Raw genomic sequence first — 27,262 nt, 5'->3', positions numbered from 1 at the left:
CAAAGGAATGCATAATCATGCGATTATCCTTGAGACTTTGGAGTCTAGGGTCTGTTTTCTGAGAGAAAAGGCCCTGGCCATCAAACGGGAGGTCCTGGATGGTGTGTTGCAGTTCAGGAGGTAGGCCTGATACTTGCAGCCACGAGATCCTCCTCATCGTGATTCCCGAGGCCATGGCTCGAGTGAGGCCTGCAGGGAAGTCCGTGCCACTTTCTTCCCTTCTTCCAGAAGGGCCTGGAATTCCTGGCGGGAGTCCTGTGGGACCAGTTCAGTGAACTTACCCACCAACTGCCAGGTATTATAGTTATATCTGCTAAGCAGGGCCTGTTGGTTGGCCACCTTAAGCTGGAGGCCCCCGGCCGAGTATACTTTACATCCCAACAGGTCCATCCGTCGAGCCTCTCGCGATTTAGGGGCGAGGGCTTGCGGGCCATGGCACTCTCACTCATTCACAGACTGAACTACCAAAGAGCATGGAGGAGGATGGGTATATAAGTATTCGTACCCTTTAGAGGGTACCATGTACTTTCTTTCCACACCTCTGGCCGTGGGAGGGATAGACGCCGGAGATTGCCAAATGGTGTCCGCTTTGGCTTGGATGGAACGGATGAATGGCAAAGCCACATGAGTTGGCGCATCCACTGACAGTATGTCTATGACCGGGTCTTCAACCTCCGGGACCTCCTCTACCTGGAGATTGATATTTAAGGCGACTCGCCTCAGAAGGTCCTGGTGAGCTCGGAGGTCGATAGGGGGCGAACCTGATGAAGAAGTACCGGCTACTGCCTTGTCTGGTGATGAGGAGAACGACAGACCTGGCACAACTGGTTCATGTAGAGATTCCTGGTCAGGAGGTACTTTGGGGTCCAAGGACCCCTGGGGGTCCGGCGCCAGAGGAGATTCTTCCGTACCCGCTGGAGGGGGGGTGGCTAACAGTGGCCTCCGGTGCGCCATGTTCCGACAGGGCAGAACATGATGGTACCGTGGGATTGCCTTGGGCCTGGTGATATTCCCAAGGCGTCCAGAAGGATCACTGAGGAGGAGCGTGGTCCGGACCTTGAGCCTCACGGGGGACACGGCTGTGAGTCTCTGAATCCCCGTAGGTGGCGCTATCAGTGTGCGAAGACTCAGATGGGTTCTGCGATGGCCATGGTGGGGCAGAAACCACGTGAGGAGGAGCCCTGTGTCCAGGGTACCGTACTTCGTGCCACACCGGAGAGTGGTACCAGGAGTTGTACTGGTGCTGAGAGGGAGACCGGGACCTGCGACCAGCGCGGTGCCGGGAGGTCGACCGGGATCATGAAGCTCTATGATGAGAGCGGCTGCGGCATGAGCGGTGCCAGGAGCTGGACCAGTATCAGGAGTATCGGTCCAGTGAGCGGGATCTTGAGTGGTGCCGCAAGTATGACCAGTACGAGAAGGAGATCAGTACCAGGACTGCGAGCGGCGCCTAGATTGGGTCCGGTGACGAGATCGAGAGTGCTGGTGAGACCTCGATCTTGAATGCTGCCTGCCTGCGGCATCGATGGAGGATAGCCTGACCATGGCAGGCTTCCCTGTTGATTGGATAACCCACACCGGCGGTGCCAGGGGTTGAGGCAGGATGGACTCCGTTAAGGCAATTAGTTCCCTCACCGTCGAAAAAGTCTCTGGTGTAGTGGGAATGATAAGCTCTACCGAGGCATGTGCCGGGGAGCTGTCATGCACCGGACTCGACGGCTCTTGTGCGGCCAGAATCAATGGTGCCAAGACTGCCGGTGCCACGGCAGTTGCTGGTGCCGGGCAGCGTGGTTTAGGCTGCTGCTCAGACTGCGGTGCAGATGGTGGAGCCGCAGGAGCTTTAAGCTTTTTGGCATGCGGGGAGAGGGAGCAGTGCTGGACTGGTTTCTGGGCTGGTGACGGTTGGTGCCGAGATGTCTTCGCACTGCCGGCGCTCTCCGGTGCCAATGAGGCACTTCTCCTCAGCACGGACTGTGTGGTACCCGGTGCTGAGGGCGGAGGAGTGAGGGCTGCCTCCATTAGGAGCTGCTTAAGGCGAAAGTCCCACTCCATTTTTGTCCATGGCTTAAACGACTTGCAGATCCAGCACTTGTCTGCAAGATGGGATTCCCCCAGGCACTTGAGGCAAGAGTCGTGAGGGTCTCCCGTGGGCATCGGCCGGCGGCAGGCCGAGCACGGTTTGAAACCCGGTGAGCCAGGCATGGGCCTGGACATCGCGTGAAGTGAAGGGGCTAATCCCCGACCCTCTGAACTATATACACTAACTACGTTTACGAAAAGGTATTAAAACTAAACTATAAAAGTAAACTATATACACAGTAAGTATTAGAACGAGTGAAAATGCTAGGGAAGTGGAGATCAGCTAAGCCGCGCTCCACTGTTCCAACGACCGACACGGGCGGTAAGAAGGAACTGAGGAGCAGACGGGTCGGTAGGGGTATATATTCGGTGCCATAGCGGCGCCACGCCAGGGGGCGCCCAGCCGACCCGCTGAGTGTTGCTAGGGTAAAAATCTTCCGACGGACGTGCACGCAGCATGCACACACCTAATTGGAATGGATATGAGCAAGCACTTGAAGAACAACAATAATTTAAGATGTGCTGTGAATCCTATAGGAGCCTAGCATTGGAACAGCAATGGGTTGCATCAGTTAACAGATAGATCTAGAGGAGAAAAATCTTGCATAATGCTGCCCAAAAGCATTTTTGGCTCTAACCAGCAGTCAGTTCCTTATTTTCAGTGTTTTGGGGGTTTTTGGTTCTTTTTTCCCCCCTAATGTAAGGAATTGGTCAAGGTGAGTGAGGTAATATCTTTTATTGGACCAACTTCTGTTTTTGAGAGAGACAAGCTTTTGAGTTTACACATAGCTCTTTTCAGGTCTGCGAAAAGTACTCAGTGTCACAGCTAAATACAAGGCGGAACAGATTGTTTAGCATAAGTAGTTAACACACATTTCAAGCACAGTTGAAAACTTTCACGTGGTAAATAAGCACCCTGATTTTCACAATAAGCCAAAAATCAAGTTAATCTCATTTCAAAACAAGGCCAAAACAAGAACCCCAACACTCTATGTGACTAGATCCCTGTAGCATGCAGTTTGGGACTGGTGGGCTCACTGTGCACCTCTGAATCTCTCCCCTTGAGGCCCCTACTTGCCAGGAGCCAATTAAAAAAAACAAAACAAGCTACAAGCCAAAAACTAGCCAACAAGCAACTCAAGACAATAAAGACAAAAATAAACCCAATTTCTTTTCTTTTTTTTCCCCACAGGTTTGGCATGTCTGATTTCAAGGGACCATTCACAAAACTTGAAGGTCAGAAGGGCCCATCATGATCTAGTCTGACCACCTGCACATTGCAGGTCATAGAACCTCATCCAACAACTCCTATGAATGACCTCTAACCTCCGACTGGGTTACTGAAGTCCCCAAATCATGATTTAAAAACTTAAGTTACAGAGAATCCACTATTTACACTAGTTTAAACCAGCAAGTGACCCGTGCCCCATGCTGTTAGGGAAGGTGAAAAACCCTCACAGTCTCTGCCAATCTGACCTAGGGGAAAATTCCTTCCTGATCTCGAATATGGCAATCAGACTCTGAGCATGTGGGCAAGACCCACCAGCCAGATACCTGGGAAAGAATTATCTGTAGTAACTCAGAGCCCTCCGCATCTAGTGTCCCATTTGCTATTAGCAGTCACAGATTGGCTACGTGCTTTTGTAGACACAGTCTCATCATATCATCCCTCCATACATTTTTCAGGCTCAGTCTTGAAGCCAGCTGGGTTTTTTGCCCACACTGCTTCCTTTGGAAGGCTGTTCCAGAACTTCACTCCTGTGATGGTTAGAAACCTTCATCTAATTTCAAGCCTAAACTTGCTGATGGCCAGTTTAGATCAGTCTGTTCTTGTGTCCACATTGGCGCGTAACTTACATAAATCCGCTCCCTCCCTGGTATTTATCCCTCTGACGTATTTATAGAGAACAATCATATCTCCTCTCAGCCTTCTTTTGGTCAGGCTAAACAAGCCAAGCTCTTTGAGTCTCCCCTCACAAGGTAGGTTTTCCATTCCTCAGATCATCCTAGTAGCCCTTCTCTGCACAAGGAGAGGGTGGAGGGGAAGGGAGCTTCCTTTTCCCCATATGATTGGAGGCGTGCTAACAGGCCACTTCACTTTGAATGGTCCCTTGAAGTGTGTGTTAACTACTTATGCTAAACAATCTGCTCCACCTTGTATTTAGCTGTGACACATTGCGTGTGTTTCCCAGACCTGAAGAAGAGCTCTGTGTAAAGTCAAAAGCTTCTCTCACATCAATGGAATTTGGTCCAAGAAAAGATATCACTTATCTTGTCCCTCACACAGGCACCGACTTCCCCTCTTTCCCATGGGTGCTCAACATCCCACCAGTACCCCCGGCCCCACACCTGCCTTGCCCCTTCTCCAAAGTCCCCACCCCAGCCCCACCTCTTTCCCTGAGTGCACTACATTCCCGCTCCTCCCTCTCCCTCCCTCCTAGAGTGTGCTAACGCTGCCAAACAGCTGTTTGGTGGTGGCCAGGCAGGAAGTGCTAGGAGGTAGGCGGAGGAACAGGGATGCGGCGCACGCAGAAAAGGAGGAGGTGGGGCAGGGAGTGAGGGGAGCTTGGCTGCTGATGGGTGCAGAGCACCCACTCATTTTTCCCTATGGGTGCTCCAGGGCTGAAGCATCCATGGAGTCGGTACCTATGGTCTCTAACTGATACAGCTACTACAAGAACTGGTCACTCAGGTTAAACAACTTGTAGCTGGCATCGTAAATAAATATTAACAATCAAAACTTCAGAGAGCTTTGGGTAACTTACCAATATCTGAAAGTTCCTTTCCTGCAGGAATAGAAGAGGTGAAAAACTGCTGTTCTTTTAACCGACTCTCTGGGACAGGACTGACAATAAACCGTCTTCCAGCAGAATGGACAACCTGAGTGAAAGAGCTGGGAGGAACACCTAAACAATAAAGAGAAGTTAGGTATTTAGTGATGTGCTGCATCTCACTCATTACAGCATGTCCTGCCAGATTGTGCACTCAAGCGTATAAGGTAGCGCTCCTCAGCTGGATCAAAGTTAGCACTAGGAAACTGTTGGATAAATATTATAAAGCTTACCAATTCTCTGCGGCATGAAAGATACAGGATCTGGCTGTTTGAACTCTCCCTCCAATTTCTGCAAAGATAAAATAATAAAATTTAAATTCAAGCACAACCTCAGTCTTCCAAAAAAGCTTAAACACAAGTTCAGTGGTATAACTATGGTATTCAGTGTACTGCTACTGTAAGTAACACCGTGAATTTGAGTACTTTATCAATTTAGTCTACCACACTTTGCCCCTCCCCCCCACACCTCCAAAATTCTGTTCCATGGAACATGTCAGTATTACATCTAAATTACCAAGACAGGAAAGTTTGAAAATGTACCTATTTTCCTGCCAGGCAGACTGCCCTGGAGCCAGGACTCCCACAGGTTGCAGTTGTCCCAGCTCCAAGGCAATCCTGGAAGCCCTCACAACCCCTTTGCCCTGCCTGGTGGGCTGCCAGGATGCTGGACAACTGGAGGAGCAGAGGAATCACTTTGAAAATGTCAAAACAAGAGGTCTGATTTTTTCTAAATCATTCATTGTTGTTCCATTTCGGAGCAATTTTCTGAAATTTCCTGTGGAACAGGAATTCCAGTTTCTGGCCAGTTCTACTTATGCCACCACATTGTTTACAACCTTTGTTTTGAGAATCTGGCTGAAGCAACCAGTCACCCACTTACCTGGGACCCTGGAAAGAAGCAGTCATCTTTCATTTGCATACTCTCCAAGCCCTGATCACCTTCCGGCTCTACACTGACATCCTCACTGAGCATTTCATCAGCTTTCTCAATGATCTCTCGTACCTGCTCTACAAATGAATCTCTCTCAGTTGCTAGAATAAATTCATTCTGCACCTATAAATGAAACAAAAACAACAAGGACTACTGTCATCATTAACGTTCCTTGTCTGTCTATACTTTTAAACCCCTTCAAACCTATATATTGTACATGGATTCCGTCTATGCAATGATGCCTTCCTTTCAGTGTTCCCCTTATTCTCCGTTGGCCATTTTTGTCACACCAACTTATTGCATCTTGCTTTAGTTTAAAGTGTGACCTCTTCAGGGAAGAGATAGTCTGTATTTTTATAGCCTCAAGTGTAACAGGACTCTTATTTGGTCCTCTTAGTTGTATTACAGTAGCACTAAAGTCTCACTCATGCAGGTAAGCTATTGTCACTTCATCACAGGATTTCTGCTTGGCATAAATAGTTTAATTGAAATTTACTACTTCTGCCAAACTATCTGTTCAATCTTATATTTAGCTGTGAGACACTGTTTCCCAGACCTGAGAATAGGTCTGTGTAGCTTGAAAGTTTCTCTCTCTCACTAACAGAAGATGGTTCAATAAAAGATATGTCACCCACCTTGACTACTATCCTGGGACCAACACGGCTACAAAATCATTGCATAATTGAAGTCAGGCAGTCCAACTAATTCCTATTACAGCTATTGATTTAATATTCTCTAAGTGTTCAAAACAGCTCTCAAATGTTTAGCTTCAGTCAAAGGAATGAGGGACTAAGGTCACTGAAACTTGAAAGTCCTCTGCGAGATCGCCTCACAAAGTGCTGGGAATGAATTTCAATTCTCTTCTCTGCCTGTTCCGTGTCTTTCATAACCAGAGTCAAACAATCATGATGAACCAAGTTGCTTCTGCACTGGCAAACTATGTTTAAGCTGAACCCATATCTCCCAGAGAACAGACCAAATAACTTAACAAGCTTAATTCTGTGACTAGCCAAATAAACCAGCTGTATATTTCAGTTGTGCAAAAACATCAGTTACTACAAACTCTTCTGTTCAAAGACTGATAAGCATGTTTTTAGCGATCTGTTTTTCACTGTCTGAAAATGGGTATTATCAGCAATGCCATGATGTTCTATTTCATGAGTCCTATGCACTAGTTTTTCAAGATATGACAAGACAATTTCCCACAGAATGATTTGAGATAGAAGACTTAAAGATTTTATCCCTGCTGCTGCCAAATGAAATGGGACCAAGTACATATGACCCTGACCAATCAATTTATTTTCTACATGACAAAAACCAACAAGAATTCATTCAGACTTACTTGGAAACAATAACTGAGGTAACTGGTGTATGCTGAGTGTATATAATGTGGATAGTGTAATTCAATAGCTTATAGGTGTACATTTCATGACAACTTTGGAACAATCTTCCTTTTACAATATTTTGTGTGTGTCTCAATCAAAGATTTGACGTATATTGTTAGCACCTCAAGAAAAACCTATTAATGAGTAACAAAGAGTCATACAAAACATTTTCCACAATGAAAACTTTCTGTAAATGTATTCAATTATCTACTTACACCTCTACCCCAATATAATGTCCTCAAGAGCCAAAAATCTTGCATTATAGGTGAAATCGCGTTATATCGAACTTGCTTTGATCTGCCGCAGTACGCAGCCCTGCCCCCCCGGGGCACAGCTTTACCGTGCTGTATCCAAATTCGTGTTATATCAGGTTGCGTTATATCGGGGTAGAGGTGTATATGTATTACTTTAAGTGGCAAGAGCGCTGGCATGCGTTTTGTGCAGGTTAGTCTTCAACAAGTTTTCTTTAAAATTAATATTAGTACACAACTGTCCAACTGAGCATTGAGTAGCTGAGAGGCTATGAGAGCAAGTCACCATGAGCTCAAAAGGAGGCCGAGTTAAGGGTCAGAGAACTAAATTAAGATCCCAGGTTGGAACGGGTGTCTCGTGTGGGAAGAGATTTCCAGCACCCTTAAGTAATCTACGTGTCAGTGGGTGAGCGAACAGAGTATCTGTCTACTTGACAGTGAAATGCCATTATAGTTGCAAGATGTACCTTAAAAGAAACAGAGTTTTGATGAGATGGAGGAAGACAGATGTTTGGTCTATGTGCTTAGATCACCACCTAATTTGGAATCACTTCCATTTTTGCAGGTAAGTATGCAGAGTGGTCAATTTTCAGCTGTGTAATAACACGTCTTACTTCAGAGCATTCTACCTCTAGATCCTGGAACCAAAAAGGAGCCACGCCTGGAAGCAGAGGATCCACAAGTTGGAGTGAAGGAGCTGTCTGTCATGTTGAGAGAGCAGGTGAGGAATAGGTTGAAGAGGATCTGGAGAACACAGTACCATCTGTGCCAGGTAAGGAAACTAAACTTGCCATGGCCAGGAGGAGGCAATCAGAATAAATTCTTGCTTTGTCTCATCGTATCTTGGACAGTAGAGGAAATGGGGGAAAAGGCGTATAAAAGGTTCCTGTCCCATGGGAGGATGAGCGCATTTCCCAGAGACTGTTTCCCCAGGACTGCTCTAGAGCAATAATGAGGATGTCTTGTTCCGACATGTAGCTAAGAGCTCTATAGTCAGGGTTCCCCAAAGGGTGAATATGTCATGAATAGGGCTCTGTGTTTGGCACTGAAGTCACAGATTCCGTAACTTTCGGTGATCTCTGCGACTTCTGTGGGGGCCAGTGTAGCTGACCCCAGGGCCGTCCAAGTAGTTGGCTGTGAGGCCAGCTGGCCCCAGGGACAGCCACTCCCAGGTGCTGCTGGAGCAGCCCCGTACAGCTAGCCCCAGAGATCACTAGAGCAATGGCCGGTGAGACTTCCCCCAGGGACCGCCTGAGCAGCAGTCCCCCAGTGGCCAGTGCAGCTGCTGTCCACGGCCCCTGGCAGCCAGAGTAGGTGCTTCCCTGGGCAGCTGCCGGGTAGCCAGTGCAGCCGCTACCGGAGGGTGGTGGAGTAGCTGCTTCCCCAGGTGGCTGCTGGCAGTGGTGCCCAGGTGACTAGAGTAGCCACTTCCCTGGGCAGCCCCCAGCAGTGGTGCCCGGGCAGCCTCCAGCTTGCCACAGCAGCAGCCCCCTGGAGCAACCACCCCCCAGCAGCAGCCTCTCCAGATGCCTCCTTACCCCCACTCCTGACACCCCCCAGCAGTGACCCCCTTAAAATTTAGTCATGGGTACTTTTAGTAAAAAAAGTCATGGACAGGTCACAGGCAACACCCACAATCACGGGCCCGTGACCTGTCCATGACTTTACTGAAACTACCCATGACTAAATTGTAGCCTTAGGTCATGAAGCACCTTGGAGTTCAGTTCCCATTTGTGGTCATGAGAGATGTTCTGACTGAGACTGTTGGTTGTCACGTTCTGTATCCCCGGTAGGTAGACGGTTGAGATAAGCACGCTGTGTTGGATGCACCAGTTCCACAGTCTGAGTGCTTCTGAGAAGAGGGAGGGAGATCTGGCACTCCCCTGGTGACTGATGTAAAGTAAAGTATACAGGTTATATTGTCTGTTGTGACCTTTACGTGGTATTCTTGACGAATTGGAGAAAGCGTGCACAGGCGACTTCTGATGGCTTTTAACTCTGAAAGATTGATACGAGAGCTGCTCCTGTAGGAAACCACTTGATCTGAACTTTGTGGTCACGTAGATGGGCTCTCCAGCCTATCAGGGAGGCATCCGTCCGAGTCAGCGTCAGTAGCGGTTGTACAAATGAAACGTCTGCTTGGATGAGTCTTTCCACCAGTCCAGGGAGTGCTTTGTAGTGGAGGGTAGCGATAGCTGTTTGCTTAGTCTGTCCTTAAGGCATGCAGAGTGACAAAGGTGCATGCTGCCATATGACTGAGCAACTGTAGGCAGTTCCTGGCCAATATTTGTGGGCTACCTTGGACTGTCTCTATGAGGCTCATGAGGGTGGTAAATCCGTGCAGCAGGAAGAATGCTCTCACCTGCACTGTGTCAAGTTTGGCTCCAATAAATGTAACAGGGTGAGGGTTGATTTCTGGATGTTGTGCTGTAAGTCCAGTTGTGCAAAAGTGCACATGGTGATCTGAGTGGCACATATGGCATCCTCAACAAGGCAGTTGTCTAGGTACAGATAGATAATGCCTTATGTTTGCAGGTGTGCCACTATGACAGACAGCCTTGGAGAATACCCTGGGTACAGACAAATGGCTGAACTGGAGCACCTGTATGGATAATGGTCTTGCCCAAAGTTAAGCCATGTGCAACGGTCATATTGAGATGTGGAAATAAGCATCTTGTAGGTTGAAGGCCAAAAGCCAATCTCCTTGCTCCAGATCTAGAATAATGGCTGCTAGCATGATCATCTCAAACTTCTGTACCTTCACACATCTGTTTGATGCCCTTTGATCTAGAAAGGGTGTCCAACCTTCCTTTGCCTTGAGAATCAGGGAATAAATGGGAGTAAAACCCCTTGCCTCTGAGTTCTGCTGGGACGGGTTCTATGGCTCCTAGGTGTAACAGATCTATCTCCTGGCGAAGCAGGTTCTCATGAGAAGGATCCCTGAAGAGTGATGGCGAAGGAGGGTGCATAAGGAGCATGTGGATTGGATACAGACTTCTCTTAGGGGAGAGTCTGATGATAATTTCCAGGTTATAGGCAGGAACAGAGGACGGAAGAGGATAATGTAAGGGCCAGATCAGATGATAAACAGTCACATAAAAAAAAACAAAAACAATCTGGCACATCAGAAAAGGGCAGACAAAAACAGGGACAAGTTTTTAAAGTGCTTGTACACAAATGCTAGAAGTCTAAATAATAAGATGAGTGAACTAGAGCGCCTTGTGATAAAGGAGGCTATTGATATAATAGGCATCACAGAAACCTGGTGGACTGAGAGCAATCAATGGGACACAATCATTCAGGGGTACAAAATATATGGGAAGGACAGAACAGGTTGTGCAGGGGGAGGAGTGGCACTATATGTGAGACAATGTAGATTCAAATGAAGTAAAAATCTTAAGTGAATCCACATGTTCCATAGAATCTCTATGGATAGAAATGTCATGCTCTAATAAACAACGTAACATTAGGGATCTATTATCGACCACCTGACCAGGACAATAATAGTAGTGATGATGAAATGCTAAGGGAAATTAGAGAGGCTATCAAAATTAAGAATCCAATAATAGTGGGGGATTTCAATTATCCCCATATTGACTGGGAACATTTCACTTCAGGATGAAATGCAGAGATAAAATTTCTCGATACTTTAAATGACTGCTTCATGGAGCAGCTGGTACGGGAACGCACAAGGGGAGAGGCAACTCTAGATTTAATCCTGAGTGCAGCGCAGGAGCTGGTCCAAGAGGTAACTATAGCAGGACCGCTTGGAAATAGTGACCATAATATAAAACATTTAACATCCCTGTGGTAGGAAGAACATCTCACCAGCCCAACACTGTGGCATTTAATTTCAAAAGGGGGAACTATGCAAAAATGAGGGGCTTAGTTAAACAAAAGTTAAAGGTACAGTGACTAAAGTGAAACCCCTGCAAGCTGCATGGGCGCTTTTTAAAGACACCATAATAGAGGCCCAACTTCAATGTATGCCCCAAATTAAGAAACATAGTAAAAGAACTAAAAAAAGCCACCGTGGCTTAACAACTATGTAAAAGAAGAAGTGAGAGATAAAAAGACTTCCTTTAAAAGTGGACATCAAATCCTAGTGAGGCAAATAGAAAGGAGCATAAACACTGCCAACTTAAGTGCAAGAGTGTAATAATAAAAGACAAAGAGGAAGAGTTTGAAGAACGGCTAGCCAAAAACTCCAAAGGTAACAACAAAATGTTTTTTTAAGTACATCAGAAGCAGGAAACCTGCTAAACAACCAGTGGGGCCCCATGACGATCGAAATACAAAAGGAGTGCTTAAAAAAGATAAAGTCATTGCAGTGAAACTAAATGTATTCTTTGCTTCAGTCTTCACGGCTGAGGATGTTAGGGAGATTCCCAAACTTGAGCTGGCTTTTGTAGGTGACAAATCTGAGGAACTGTCACAGATTGAAGCTCCACTAGAGGTGGTTTTGGAATTCATTGATAAACTCAACATTAACAAGTCACCGGGACCAGATGGCATTCACTCAAGAGTTCTAAAAACTCAAATGCGAAGTTGCGGAACTATTAACTCAGGTTTGTAACCTGTCCTTTAAATTGGCTTCGGTGCCCAAAGACTGGAAGTTAGCTAACATAACGCCAATATTTAAAAAGGGCTCTAGAGATGATCCTGGCAATTACAGACCAGTAAGTCTAATGTCGGTACCAGGCAAATTAATCGAAACAATAGTTAAAAATAAAATTGTCAGACACATAGAAGAACAAACTGTTGAGCAATAGTCAACATGGTTTCTGTAAAGGGAAATCGTCTCTTACTAATCTATTAGAGTTCTTTGAAGGGGTCAACAAACACGTAGACAAGAGAGATCCAGTGGACATAGTGTACTTAGATTTCCAGAAAGCCTTTGACAAGGTCCCTCACCGAAGGCTTTTCCGTAAATTAAGCTGTCATGGGATAAAAGGGAAGGTCCTTTCATGGACTGAGAACTGGTTAAAAGACAGGGAACAAAGGGTAGGAATTAATGGTAAATTCTCAGAATGGGGAGGGGTAACTAGTGATGTTCCCCAAGGATCAGTCCTCAGACCAATCCTATTCAATTTATTCATAAATGATCTGGAGAAAGGGGTGAACAGTGAGGTGGCAAAGATTGCAGATGATACTGAACTACTCAAGATAGTTAAGACCAAAGCAGATTGTTAAGAACTTCAAAAAGATCTCACAAAACTAAGTGATTGGGCAACAAAATGGCAAATGAAATTTAATGTGGATAAATGTAAAGTAATGCACATTGGAAAAAATAAAAAAATAACCCACTATACCTACAATAAGTGATGGGGGCTAATTTGGCTATCAATGAGTCAGGAAAGATGCTTGGAGTCATCGTGGATAGGTTTCTGAAGATGTCCACGGCTAGTGTGCAGTGGGCGGTCAAAAAAGCAAACAAGGTGTTAGGAATCATTAAAAAGGGGATAGGAGAATAAGAACTGAGAAAATATTTTGCCCTGTATATAGATTCAGTACCACATCTTCAAATACTGGTACAGATGTGGTCTCTCTTTCTCAAAAAAAAGATACTTCTGGGCACAGAGAAAGGGTTCAGAAAAAGGGAAACTAAATGATAGGGGTTTGGAGAGGGTCCCTATATAAGGAAAGATTTAAAGAGGCTAGGACTCTCAGCTTGGATAAAGAGGAGACTAGGGGGGATATGATAGAGGTATATAAATAATCATCGAGTGATGTGGAGAAAGTGGATAAGGAAAAATATTTACTTACTCCATAATACAAGAACTAGGGGTCACCTCAAATGAAATAAGTAGGCAGCAGGTTAAAAAAAAATAGGAAGAATTCTTCTACAGCAGCGCAAGTCAACTTGTGGAACTCCTTACCTGAGGAGTTGTGAAGGCTAGGATATAACAGCGTTTAAGAGAGAACTGGATAAATTCATGGTGGTGCTAAGTTCCATAATGGCTATTAGCAGATTGGTAAGAGAATGGTGTCCCTAGCCTCTGTTTTGTCAGAGGAGTCAGAGGATGGAGATGGATGGCAGGAGAGAGATCACTTGATCATTGCCCATTAGGTTCACTCCCTCTGGGGCACCTGACATTGGCCACTGTCGGTAGAGAGATACTGGGCTAGATGGACCTCTGGTCTGACCCGGTACGGCCGCTCTTATGTTCTTATAGGGTGGGAATGCGGGAGGGACAAGAAATGAATGGCATAACCCTTTGAAATAATCTCCAAGAGCCATCTGTCCCAGCTGCTGTGAAAGCTCAAGTGATTGCCAAAGAGATGTGACAGGTGCCCCAGAGGAATGTTTCAAAGTGTAGTTGTTCAGGCCCGTGACCAATCTGTCAAAAGTGCTGAAAAGATACAGTCAGAGGTCACACACTGGGGTGCTGTTTTCGCTTTTGTACCCTAAGCCTCTTGCACTGCTGCTCGTAATAGCGCTGTGAGGGTAGGTACTGACAAGGTCATGACCTTTACTGTGGTTGAGAGCCCTATCTTTTGTCCCGCTGTGTAGATTCCTATGGAATCCTTCAGGGTGTGGAGAAAGGAGCTGGTAATATCAGTGAAGAGCTTGGGCCCTTTGAATAGGAGATCCTCAACTGCAGTCTATACCTCTCTGGGCAACCCAGAAAGGTGTAACCATGACACCTCATCACTGCCATGGAAACCTAGCAGGCTGCTGTATCTGCTGCATCTAGGGTGACCAGATGAGAGGAAGAAAATATCAGGACACGTAGGGGGTCACTGGCAAAGGGAAAAAAAAAAACCGTGCAAAATATCAGGATAAACTCCTAAATATTGGGACAGTCCCGATTTTATCGGACATCTGGTCACTCTAGCTACATCCAATGCTATCTGTAGCACAGTCCTGGCCACTAACTGGCCCTCTATGACAATGACCTGAAGCTGCTCTTTTTGTGCCTCTGGTAAATGTTCGATTACACACTGACTTTTCTAATCTCCATCATATGGGTCAACCTGGCACAATGTTGCTTGCCATATGCATTAATCACATCTACAGCAATTGAATTGGGTTGATGATGAAGAAACAGAAAGTCTGCCTCTTTGAGAGGGATGTAATATTTCTTGTCGGCTCTCTTGCAGGTCATGCAATGGAGGCTGGTGTCTGCCAGATGACTTTGGCAAGGTCAAGAAGTGTCTCCTTAAGTGGGAGGGAGATTTTAGAGAAGGAGGAAGTTATGCAGAATATCTACCAGCTTGTGAAGTGTATCTGCTACCTCCTGTAGGGGAATTTGCAACTCATCTTCCACGCTCTTAGTAAGATCTTCAAAGTTCTTAAAATCATCAGATAGTGATGGGAGGAGGCACTAAAGCCTTATCTGGTGAAGATAAGAAGTCTGCTGCAGGGATAGTCTCTCTTTCAAGCCTTTCCTCCTCTTCCAGTTCAGGGACTAGAGACAGTCAAGCTACAGGAGACAGTCTCACCAACTCTCTCCGAGAGACATGGACATGCACAGATCCCACGCTTTGTACATCACCCAAGGATCCCAATATGGCCACTGGGGATGAGGGAAGCGGGGTAATGAAAGTGCACAAGGAGGCCCACACCAAGACTGCAGGTCAGTGCAAGGATGGAGTTGATGAGGTCCCTAGTACTGTGATGGTACGCCACAGTGAGAGGTCAGGGAAATAACCATGCTCCTGGTCACTGTCAGACTCATCAAAGGTAAGGGTGGTGCTGACCAGGGCATTGGCAGTAAATGTCCCCAGTGATTCCAGGCATGGGGCTCCAGTACCAATTAATGGGGATTGTGGTTCTTCCATGACCTCCAGGTCTCTAGAGCATGGGAATTCTTGCAGTGCCTCCGATTCACTTGGTACCGTGGATGAGTGTTGGTGGTAAGCTGTACATACTGATGGCTGATTATGTGTGGAACACTCCAGAGACAGGAGCTTTGCCCCATTCAGTACCAATGCTTTACTTGGTGCCACTCCCTTAGAAGTGAGTCTGGAGCTGGCTGGGGACGAGGAGTGAAGTGCAGACCTGGGGGTCTGGCTCACTGACCCCCAGAATGGACCCGGCCAAGGGGTCCGGTTCTCTGTACCTACAAGCTCTGTTTTAGACCCTGTTCCTGTCATCGAATAAACCTCTGTTTTGCTGGCTAAGAGTCACGTCTGACTGCAAAGTGGGGGTGCAGAACCCTGTGGCTTCCCCAGGACCCCGCCTGGGTGGGCTCGCTGTGGGAAGCACACGGAGGGGCAGAGGATGCTGAATGCTCCAAGGAGAGACCCAGGAAGTGAAGACATGTGAGCTTCTTGCCCTGAACAAGTCTGCTCCAAGGGAGAGGAGGCTCCCCAAAGTCCTGACTGGCTTTGTGGGGAGCTGTTCCAGAGCATTGCCCAGGGACTCCGTGACAACTGGTGGTAGTATGTACTTTGTCCTTAGGAGGTGGTACCACTGCCTCGGAGTCTGAGCCTCTAGTGTCTTTAGGTGGTGCGGCTAGCGGAGGCATCTTGATACTTCTGGGTACTGCACTTTGGAGCTACTGGTACAGAGGTGGCCGGGCACACTGGGGAACCCCTTCTATTTCATGTTTCATGCCCTTTCTGGGGAACCCCTCTGTTTGGGGGCTTGGAGCCTTTTGTCTTGAGCCCTTAAGGGAGGAAATCTGCTGATTTTTTCCATGGTTCTACCCCAATGGAAGTTAAAGGCTCCAGGGACATGTGTCCTGGAGAATGTCTGGCACTGGAGTCAGCTGGTGGGTGAAGTGCTCTCTCCATCAGGAGGCATTTTAACTTCAGATCCTGGTTTGGCTTTCTTTGAGACCTCACCTTGAGCTGCTGGAAGATGTTGCACTTTTGTGGATATATGATTCTCCCAATACTTTACAGTGATATCACCCTTAAAAGCAAAGAAAGCAGATTTTTTTTTCTTTTTAATTAAACAGAGATGTTAGAGAGTCTAAACTACTAAATGCCCTCTGGGGCAGGAGGGGGTGTAGAGGGTTCCCCAGAAAGGGCATGAAACAGAAGGGGGTTTTCCCCCTTTTTTTAAATCCCAGAAATTAACTATTAAGGGAAACAAAAGGACTAAAACTACTACTACTTATGCTAATGATGCTGAGAACAACAAGACACCCTGCTCGCTCCATTTGAGGCCAAAGGCAGTAGAGAAGGAACTGTGGGCAGTTAACCCGTCCAAGATAGCCTCCAGGCAAATCATGAGGGAAGGAGAGCAAATGTACGGGCCAAATAGACACTGCAACCTAAAATCTTCGATTAGAGGTACAGGGGCTCAGATACACCTACCATGGAGCTCACATATGGACACCACTTTAAGAAAATTAAGTTTCCCAGTGACAGGAACGGGACTGCACTTGGAGGAACTTGTTTTATATTGTATTTCCAGAAATAGAGTTTACTGTTTATTAGCTCAGCTCACAACAACGAGTTAGTAAGAGATTTTTAAAATCTTATAGTACAGGGGTAGGCAACCTATGGCACGTGTGCCAAAGGCGGCATGCGAGCTGATTTTCAGTGGCACTCACACTGCCCCTGTCCTGGCCACCACTCTGGGGGGCTCTGCATTTTAATTTAATTTTAAATGAAGCTTCTTAAACATTTTTAAAATGTTATTTACTTTACATACAACAATAGTTAACATATTATAGACTTATAGAAAGAGACCTTCTAAAAACGTTAAAATGTATTACCGGCACACGAAACCTTATATTAGTGAATAAAGAAAGACTCGGCACACCACTTTTGAAAGGTTGCCGACCCCTGGTATAGTACAAAGTTAAAACTATTTTACTTGAAGACACTGAAGTTTTAAGATAGAAGCTGACCCAAATCCTCAGATAAACTAGTTGTGCAAATGCTGGACCAAACATGTTGGCTTTGGACACTGTTCTTTACCACTCAGTCATTAGGGAAAGATTTTGCTTCTAGTATTAGTAATATGACTGGAAGAGGAGACAAAATTGTAGTGCACAGGGAAGCCATAAGAATAGTAGTAATTCAAAAAGACAGGTTAGATGAACTCTAATCTAAGGTGATTTGTACAACTAATACGGTTAACAAAATCAGGGTCAATTCTCCATCTGCACTAGAGATATAGCTCACCATAATTATTGCTATTTCCTCCGGGTTGTCACCATCCAAGTCAAATTTGAAAGTAACCATTTTCCGATTGTGTGTCTCTAGCTGGCACTCAACCACCCGATCACCCTTGTTCGAAACCTGAAAGAGAAGAAATATGCTTTCTAGCCTTAAATGCAGAACACAGTGGAACATCACAAACAACTACTGAGCACAAGTGTGCAGACATCTCTTGTTCCTAAAGCCAGGGGAGGCCATGTGCACAAAAGCAACATGAGATCTCCAAGAGGGCCAACTGTACTGTACTCCTTGAGCATTTCATTTTCCTTTCTCAAACAGAGATCAGATGCACTGAAGGGCAATGATTCTTTACGGATTCCCAGCTACATCAACCTTCAAGCCCTCTTGCTCAACATAGACCATCTTTCTCTAGAACTCTGACTGCTCTTTCCTGCTTATGTCAAGAAACAGAACAAAAAGTCTGCCTCAACATTTCAGGAAAGTCATTAATGGTAATAGTGAAGATAGGATGAGGTTTCTTAAATGAACTTCACCCCAGTCAACACAGTCTGAGGGCAAGACCAATGGCAAAGCAAACCTTCTGTAGCAACTACTAGTATCACTGCTTCCTGAATGACCATGTTCTGCTGTGCTTAATGCTCCGCAGCATACCTAATAGCTCATCTTTGGAACACTATCTGACCTCCAAAGCAGGAAGATTATTTTTTACACCCCTGTATAGTGTACAGCACCAAGAAAAGAGATGGAGTGGAAGCCTAGCCACTTCACATGGGAGGCCGTTATCAGAATTTAGGATAAAATGGAAACAGAAAGGATACCTCTCTTCAGGATGGTGGGTAGGAAAGACAGACATTACCCACTGCTACAGTCACTGAAATAAGCCATAACTCACATTGAGAATTCTCAGTTTTGGTCTAGCAGTCTTCTCATGCCGAGAGCGGCTGCGTACAGACTTCCGATAATGGCGTTTGGTGGTCCTCCCTTCATGTCTCCCAGTAGATCCTGGCACATTCTCATTCCCATCACTCATGCCCGAAGCAACATCAGAATGTGCACTAAAACAAAAAATAATTTTAAGTTTTAATAATTTTCACAAATATTTGAAATTCTTTAGTGTGTTATGACAGAATTCTCCTCTTAAACTACAAGCGGGTGGTCTCTTAAGAGCAATACTGGTTGCTCTTACGAGGACAGGGCATGAGGAGGATAATCCTTTAATTACATATGGTTGCTTGAATAATAAATATGTAACCACACATGAAAGGAAGGGATCCATAAAATATGTTTGTAAAATAATCCATTTAAATCCATCTTCTAGATGAAGTATCAAGCTCTGCAAGGCTCACCCCCTGAATAAGTATGAGTATCACAGGAATGAGTAAGCCCCTTGCTTGATGCGTAATTGCAGTAGATTAGCATATCAGGTGTGACGTTATCTGATTAAGATATGACCATATATATTATTATTGCTACCACTGTTATACAATTGCAACAAATCTTGTACAAAGTATGTCATGCGAGGTGTCAATGGAAAAGTTATGATTTGCTGAATATGATTATCCTATTAGTATGCACGTATCATTTTCATTTCTGAAGTTATGCATATTGACTGTATACCTGTATTTCAAATGTAGTAACTCCCACAAGGTAGTTTACATCCAGTCTAGCCAGCACATTGTGAACAGACTATTCAAGTTGATGGCCCATCCATGAACCCAATGGGCCATGGAAAAAGCTTATCGCCACCTGTGAACTTTCCAGCCAGAGTGTGGGTAATGGCCCCTGCTATAACTCCTCAAAACATGCAAGGGCATGTGACCAGCTTATGTGACACTCATTTCCATCTTGTGCCTGTACTTTTCCACTGACTGTACTGAGAGCAGACCCATCATATGGCAGAAAGTATAGAAGGCCTCACATCTCCACTTGGCCTCTTTCCCACTCTGATCTCTGGACTATGGACTTATACTAGTGAGAGCATTCTAACCAAGAGACTGAGGGACCTTCCAATCTTTTGAAAGAAACCAGAGACTTAACAAGCCAGCAGTTTTATGCCATCACTGCTTCAAGCCTGATCCAAGAACTTTGCAATTATTGCATGTATTTGATTCCTTTAGTCATTTTTAACTCATCTCTTTCTTTTTATAAATAAAGATTTAGATATTAGATACTAAAGAATTAGCAACACGTGATTATTGGGTAAGATCTGAGTTATATATTGACCTGGGTATGTGACTAGTCCTTTGGGATAAGAACCCCCCTTTGGTTGATGAAATTGGTTTTAAATAACCACTCATCACTAAGTCCAGTGTCTGGGAGATGGAACCAAGGCTGGGGTACCTTAGGAGACTGCATTTCTGACTTCTCATTAGCCAATGTAATGAGACAGAAAATTTACTTTTATTGCTGGTTTGGTAAATCATATGGAAGAATAACCACCAGGTTTTTTTTTGTTTTTTTTTTTGGGGGGGGGGGGTGTTTGCCCTAATTCTCAGCAGTTTGTCATGAATCTGGTATTCTCAGTTGTGACCTACTCAGGCATGGTAACATCAGATCATTGCACACAATCTGTGTGCCTTCTCCAGGCCCTGCTTTAAAAGAGGAGGCTTGGAGGAGTTGGAGAGAAATCTTCTAGAAAAAAATGGAAGTTATTCCCTCCGTTTACGTAGAAAATATCTCAAATAAAGAAGAGATGCCAAACAGCCACCAAGGGAAGAAACTCCTCTCAACCAAAAAGTTCAACTTGGTAAAACCCACTGGTTACCTGTCTAGTGAGGAGACCAATGGGGTAGTCTGCGCAAGCTGTTGCTGTGCTGATGGTACAGATTCTGAAGGAGCAGCCTGTGATGCTCCCTGAGTACTCTGCGAAGAGAAAGAACATTCATCAAGTACGCCGATGAGTTATTTCTTCATTTTTCACCACAATCAACCTTTTAATATTTTCTCCCCAATCAAACTTCGAACCTTGAAAGCACCATTTCTCCAAAACAATTTATAACAACCAGGGTCTAGTCATCTCAAATCTGATACCCAAGGAAGAGGGCTCTAGTGCAAGTCTCATTACAGAGCGCCTGGTGAGGTCAGCCATTCCATCTGCTACGTTGTGATACTACAGCTTGCCGTGCAGCCAGCGTCTTACTAGCAGACTGTGCAACAAGGAAGCCAGCGCAGCACAAAGACAATTCAAATCTCTCCCTCAACAGCAGCAAGGCTGCAGGGAACATGTATAAGAGAGATTCTCAAGGGCTACCAATGGCAAAGTTTCTTTGAAAAGACCAAAAAGGATCTAGAGTACTAGCAAGAAGAAGTGAAGTGTTAACAGATTTTTGCCTCTGGGCGGCACACACTTCCCAACAGAACAGCCAATGGCAACAAGGTCCCCACATTGGCATGACATTCTGCTGTAAGAAAAAGTCATTTGAGAGATTAGTTCATTATGTCCAACTGAATACCATCACAGAAGGGGTTAATTTCCCCCACAAACAGTGCAATGTAATGCATGCCCTGAAATTTATAGTTTACACACAGAACTTGCAGAAATTACATTTACCTCTAAAGCTCCCTGCTGTGAAGACGCAGATGAGACCTGCTGTGCTAAACTCACTGCAGGCTGTGGCACTTGAACCTGTCCTAGACCGCACAGAGGAACTAAAATATTCTGTTCCACATAAGGCTGCACCACTGCAGCAAGATAGCCTGGCTGAGCCAATGCATCAGCGGGTAAGGGAGGGGACAGTACTGCAGAAGGTATGCGAACAGAGGCCACAGCAGAGGAGGGAGCAATATTTGAGTCTCCTGGGTATTGCGGCAGCCGAGGTGGGAAGCCCTGTGACAGAAATGAGGAATCTGAGTTAGTGCATTTCAGGGGAAGTTAGGAAATCAGCAAGAAAGGCTGAAAAAAGAAAACATGGCAAGTCAAGCTGCAAGGGCATGTTCCAATGTGACACCCTTCCAGAATGTTCAAGCACCTCTAAAAATCGTTTTCCAAGAGGAACAGAGCGGACTGCCCAGAACAATCATGTAGCATGAACCAGCAAATTCTCTCTCAGAGCTCTCACAAAAGAGAAGGGCTTCAAAGTCCCTAGCAGGTAAATGAATTCTCATCTTCCAACTCCTCCCACCCCCAATAGTTATCCATAAAGTCATGAAGTGGAAAATCTGAAGAGCTTGCAGGCTGAACGGCCACTACTCAGAGAGGATACGCAACAGCTGCTGGTAATCCTACAATTACCTACAAATTCCTACAATTTCTCCCCTTTCCACTAGCAGGAGGTAGGTTGACTTTAGTGCCAAGCAACATTGCTACCCACCACAAGTAAACAGTACTTGCTATTATCTGCTGTTGGACAGCACATCTCAATTACAGTAGGGGTAAATATCACATTGGGCCTCTATTCCCATCACTATGCAAGTTGTCCCTTTTATACCCTGACTGCAGTAAATGTTTAACTTCTAAATAATCAGACACTGATTAGCTCCTGTCCATCATCTCAACATTCTATGTTTGCATCTGATACTTCACTTATGTTCAGGGCTCACATAGTTTGGTTTATTGCTAAGATATTAAATTTTCCCCCAATGAGTTGTGCCAAAAGACTGGTGTTGCCAGACACCCCACACAATGTCTTTCCAGGACATAAACCAGCATTTTGATGTCTTTGGCAAGGGTGATAAAATATCAAATTTTCAAATTCATAGTTGTCACATACAGCAGAAAAAAAAGACTAGCTCTTTTAGAGAAACTCCATTGCCAATAAATCCATAGTTAGGTGTCCAAAAACAAATACAATTTAATGAAACTATGCCCTCTTGCATACAGGTGAAATGAGAGAACTCGTTTGTTCTATTTAAAAACAAAGAAGAAGAAGAAGAAGAAGAGGAGGAGGAAAACATGTGGCTTGTTCTCTCCTGCCAAATTCGGGTATTGGCAAGTATCTGCAGCACACAGATCAGGTCTAGTGCCCCAGAGAAACAGAAGACAAGGAGACCTCTTGCTGGCTTGCAACAATACCTGATACAAAGCATCTCCAGCTGGAAGTGCAGCTTCAGCAGCTTGTCCAAGGCTGGCTGGTAATCCCATGGACTGAACAGCTGGCTGCAGGAGCTGTGGGAGAACCTGGCTGGGCAGCTGGGCCGCGGACTGTAGAACAGCTGGAAGCTGGCTAGGGACAATGGTTGATCCTACAGGAATAGCAGCTGCTGTAGAAGTTGAGGCCAGAGTGAGTAGTGGCTGGTTAATGCCAGCTGCCATAGAGATAGGCAGAGACTGGAAGCCTGGCTGAGCCACTGACACATGAGGTGTTGCAATGGGGAGCTGAGAGACTGAGAACTGGGGGAGCAGGGAGGTTGATGAGGGCTGTCCCATAGGGAGAAAATGAGAGCCAGTGGGGATGGTTGGGGCAACTGAAGGTTGAGGGAGAGAAAGTGCTGCAACAGGTAATTGAGGTTCGCCTTGGATGATCGGCATTGCTTGGGAAACAGGAAGCTGGGGATGCAAAGAAAATAGAGATAGACTTTTTAGGAAGCAGGGTCGCAGAAAGCAGATTTTTAATTTATGAGTCAAAGAAAAAAGAATTCTTTAAGTTATCACACCCTTTAAGAATAGAGTGGGGAGAGTAGTTGGGAGAGTGGCTGGAGAGTTGATTGCTGTTCCAAAGGTTTCTCATTTTGCAATTTGTTCCTGAGGATCACTAAACCACCTTCTGCAACATGTACCTTGTGCTGGTGTGGAACAGCAAGATCTGAACACTGCTGCAGCACCAACATGTATGTAAACTGACTCTGGTCCTCTCTCATTCTAATCCGACAACCAACCCTCCCTTCCCTGTCGGGAAGAGATGCAAACCCCACAACAAAATGGGGAAGTCTGCCCATTGTGGGCATGGGCAGGGAGCAATTGAGAGTGAAAAGCCACTGTCAGTATACAGAGAATGCCAAAAGGTCATGTCAATTGAAGCCAGCAATCAATTGGAAAAGGAGTAGTTCAAATGAACAAGCAACAAAAACCCTTTAAAGTTAACAAAAGCTCACATTCACAGGATCAAAAATTGTGAGCCAAGCTGAAATAAAACCATTCGTAACAGAAGCATCCTGTCCAAGGAGTGAAGGAGGAAGACAGTTCAGAAGAGGCAGTGTCCATGGCACATTAACTGGAGAACACATTTTTCATTATGAACACACAAATGTAATTTGGATGCAGTAGGTTTCTCCTACATGAAGTATCAACAATGCCACATGAAACTCCTCAAAGTGACACATTTTAATCTTTGCAGAAGTTGTGTCTTGTTGTCCTATTTCAGACAACCCGACAAAGATATCTATGCAAGAAAGGCCTCCCTTTTAAGTGCTGTTGCTCTTCAACTGAACTTCTGCCACATATTCCAAAGAAGGGATTCCAGGCACTCAGACATTTCTGTTCCTGCCAAATTTTTTTAACATAGTATAATAATCGTGTCACCTCCAGCAGTATTTTCTGAACCATTAGGACAGAAGGCAGACCAGTAAAAGGGGCAATCAACAAAGGAAGAGGAGAAATCTCCTAATTTTGCAAAAGACTAAGTTTAATTACCTGAGTTCCAGCTGGTGCCTGAGGCATCGGCATGATCAGTGGAGTCTGAGTTTGAGAAACTGGTTGTGATGGGGTAGCTCCACTGGAAACGGATGACTGCTGCAACTGGTACTGTCCTGTCTGCTGGGAAGGAGCCAGCTGCTGTGCACTCTGTTGCAAGGAGGAAAGATGGCAAGAGATTATTTTCTCTTCAGATAAAAACGTTCCTCAGATTTAGATGTGTTTGGGTAGATTTTCCTAGTTTTCACTCTCTTGTAAAATATAGGAGATAACCATATATGATAGTTTCTACTCTGCAGAATTAAAACAGCTCTGGCACCATCACTGAGCCTTAATTTTTCACTAGTTACAATGAAAGCTAATGCTTCCTGTTACAGAATTAGTGTAAGGGCAAAAACAATTAACAATATTATTCAGCACAGAAAATATTTCATATCACAAAAGCCAGACAATCAGACAGGGCTACCTAGAATAGGCAGATGTCAAAGCTGTCAAGAGAAGATGTATAGTTTTTCTGAGTGGAATCTCTGTTGTGTACCTATCAGAAACACAGATGTGGGAACACATATAGTAGACATTATCCTACAGTTACACTAAACGTAGCTGCTTAGCATTAAGGCTGTCCAAAGAAGTCAAGAAATTAAAAAATTAAGTCTGAAGTCTACTTGCTACCACACTTTACATCATGACAATAGGGTTGTACACTATACAAACTTCAATGCCAGAAGGACAAAACGGTAAGAGCCCATAAGATTGGTGTTTCATCTTCATGTTTCCACCTACTCAATTATTTTGTTAGATCTTAAAATTACTTAAGAGTTAGTCTGAACTCTTTTCAAATGAAAGACTAAACACCTTCCTGAAAGGCACAGAAGACAGCATTCACAAAAAGATCCTACAAAATAGTTGTATCAGTGGCAAGTAAGAAAACTTGTCTTTCAGTTACTCAGCCCCTTGCCCAAAACCCAGACGTAAGTCCTTACACCATACCTTATGAGAAGATGCCACTGCACAGGGAATGTCATTGAGAAAATAATTGAGAAAATTTGGAAGGCCAGATTCTGCAAGCACTATAGTCCACTTAAACTTAGATTACAAAATTTCACTTTCAAAACCAAGCGCACACTAGAACTAGATGTGGTAAACTTGAGGTTGTGAGAGTAGAAGATGAACACCTTTGCTTACTCAAACATATCAAGAGGATCCCCGTTCACATCTGGCAAGCTTCAATTACATACTTTAGTCAAAAATAAGCCATCATGTATAAAAAAGTCACTAGAATATAAAAAAGTTGCAGTTGTGCCTAGCATCTGCACTAACAAGCCTATATCCTTTCAATTTTAACAAGAATCCTCTTCCCTTGCCCACAATCTGAAACTTCATAACTTTTAAAACAATTCTGAAAAGGCAATACTGAAAATATTTAAGGAGAACAAAGGAGGAGGAGATCCTTCTGTTCACTGTCTCCCATAAAAAGTAAGCTGCAAGTTAAACTTAATACACATCAGTCCCAGCTTTAGAAACGTTTATTCTTACCTGCTGACTTTGCTGTGTAGGCTGGCATGGCACCCCCACTGATATACTACTCGAGGCTGGCTGGCCTTGTACCTGTGTCTACAGGAAAAAATGGAAACAGGTGGAATCAGACTGGACACTTATTGGCTTCTGCAACAAGCATCTATAATTTCTGACTAGGATGGTCTAATTGGAACAAATTTCTAATGATACAAAACAATACTATGGCTTAATTTTAATACAGAGATATTCAACAGAGCAGAGCATTATGGGGAAGTGCTGAGCTCTATTTTGTTATGCTTTCCAGAACAACTAATACAAAAAACCTGTGCAACCCAAACAACCCTCCATATTAGGCAAGTCAGCCTACCAGTTTCATCCTTCTGCAGTGTCTCTTTAGGATCTACGTCAGACTGTCCTGGTACAATAGTCGGGAACAGAACCATTAAACATTTACACACTGTGAGCACACTTAGGTGGCCAGGGGTAAAAGAAAGAGAAAATAAAAAAAAGGATATGAAATCTGTATCTTTGAGCATCAGCTGAAGGAAGATACAGAGTTCTAGACCAGTATTAAATCAAGCGTGCATGTCCTCAGCTCACTTTGAAAGACATATCAAAAATCCACACCAAATCACTTCCAGATTCTCAGACCCTAATAAATGTTCAGAGCCTATCAATTGGATCAGCTGTTGGAGAGACAGAGGGTTCCAGTTCACAGAGTCCTAGCTAACACAAAAAGATAACTTTGAATGAATAAGCAAATAAAAGAATGGATGAATGACATTACAAGTGAATGTGGAAGAGACTGAAGAAATGGTATGGCAACTACCCCCTCAGCAGTTTCGTTCCCACTTGACTAAATATCCTTCTGTGTCAGAAACTGGGAGATATAGTAACTATACACCTCAGTATAGCCCAGAAAAGGAACGTCACACAGCTCCCTTTCTTAGTTTGTGTCACTTCAGTGGGAAGGCTGAAAAAGTAGGAAGTGTCTAGTGCATTTAGAAAGTACTGTATGAAATATTCTTTCAAATTACTAAAGCCACAAGATTTCCCTTAGACAGTGTACAAACCTGCAGTATATTGCGTCCATGAATACTTTTGGAAAACATTCATGTGATTTAAGAAAAAACCTTGGAAAAACAACACCATCCAGGGAAGCCTTTTCTTTTACTCTTAATTTCTTGAAGGTTTTGACTATTCGTTACGATTTAAATGGTACATACCACCAAAGTAAGGCCGCTTCAACATGAGGCTACAGTTTAAGTCCTAAATCATGCACTATTTTAACACATTAGTCAAGAGCTCTTAATAAAATCTCATGTAGGGATTATCTTCCTTATTTTTGGGCTACCTTCCTAGTCATTTGTTTAGTCTTCAACATGCATAGGAAACCACTTAACTGAAGTTTAACTAGTGTTTATAGGGTAGTATAGTCCCAAACTGTTTCAAAGCACTTCACTAGACTTCCACTCTGCTTACACTGAAGGTTCACTATGCTCTAAGTGGGCTCCCTTGGAGTTCAGCAACTGTCATCTAACAGATTGGTGCTTAAAAGCTGTATTCTGAAACAGCTATCACCCCAATCCTCTACTTGTGTTGAGTGGGTGAGAA

The 27,262-nt window shown here is 44.6% G+C and overlaps 1 protein-coding gene across 14 annotated transcripts in view; it reads right to left on the bottom strand.

Moving 5' to 3' along the window:
• WNK1 (WNK lysine deficient protein kinase 1) overlaps positions 1 to 27,262 on the bottom strand; it is a 187,943-nt gene that overhangs the window by 53,610 nt on the left and 107,071 nt on the right. For 9 of the 14 annotated variants that reach the window (XM_075069390.1, XM_075069414.1, XM_032796747.2 and 6 more), the window contains 10 exons: positions 25,667 to 25,744; positions 24,131 to 24,280; positions 22,574 to 23,047; positions 21,113 to 21,388; positions 20,327 to 20,424; positions 18,455 to 18,617; positions 17,566 to 17,682; positions 5,793 to 5,966; positions 5,144 to 5,201; positions 4,845 to 4,985 (listed from right to left, as the gene is read on the bottom strand). In XM_075069390.1, the coding sequence (XP_074925491.1) occupies positions 4,845 to 4,985; positions 5,144 to 5,201; positions 5,793 to 5,966; positions 17,566 to 17,682; positions 18,455 to 18,617; positions 20,327 to 20,424; positions 21,113 to 21,388; positions 22,574 to 23,047; positions 24,131 to 24,280; positions 25,667 to 25,744 (1,729 nt within the window). The remainder of the gene's footprint in view (positions 1 to 4,844; positions 4,986 to 5,143; positions 5,202 to 5,792; positions 5,967 to 17,565; positions 17,683 to 18,454; positions 18,618 to 20,326; positions 20,425 to 21,112; positions 21,389 to 22,573; positions 23,048 to 24,130; positions 24,281 to 25,666; positions 25,745 to 27,262) is intronic. The other 5 variants (XM_032796753.2, XM_032796758.1, XM_032796754.1 and 2 more) reach the window with 3 other exon arrangements.

This window comes from Chelonoidis abingdonii, chromosome 1 (assembly GCF_003597395.2).
Source record: "Chelonoidis abingdonii isolate Lonesome George chromosome 1, CheloAbing_2.0, whole genome shotgun sequence".
Lineage (NCBI taxonomy): Eukaryota > Metazoa > Chordata > Testudines > Testudinidae > Chelonoidis > Chelonoidis abingdonii.
The sequence above is the reverse complement of the archived record's forward strand: the minus strand, read 5'-3'. Positions and strand labels throughout refer to the sequence as shown.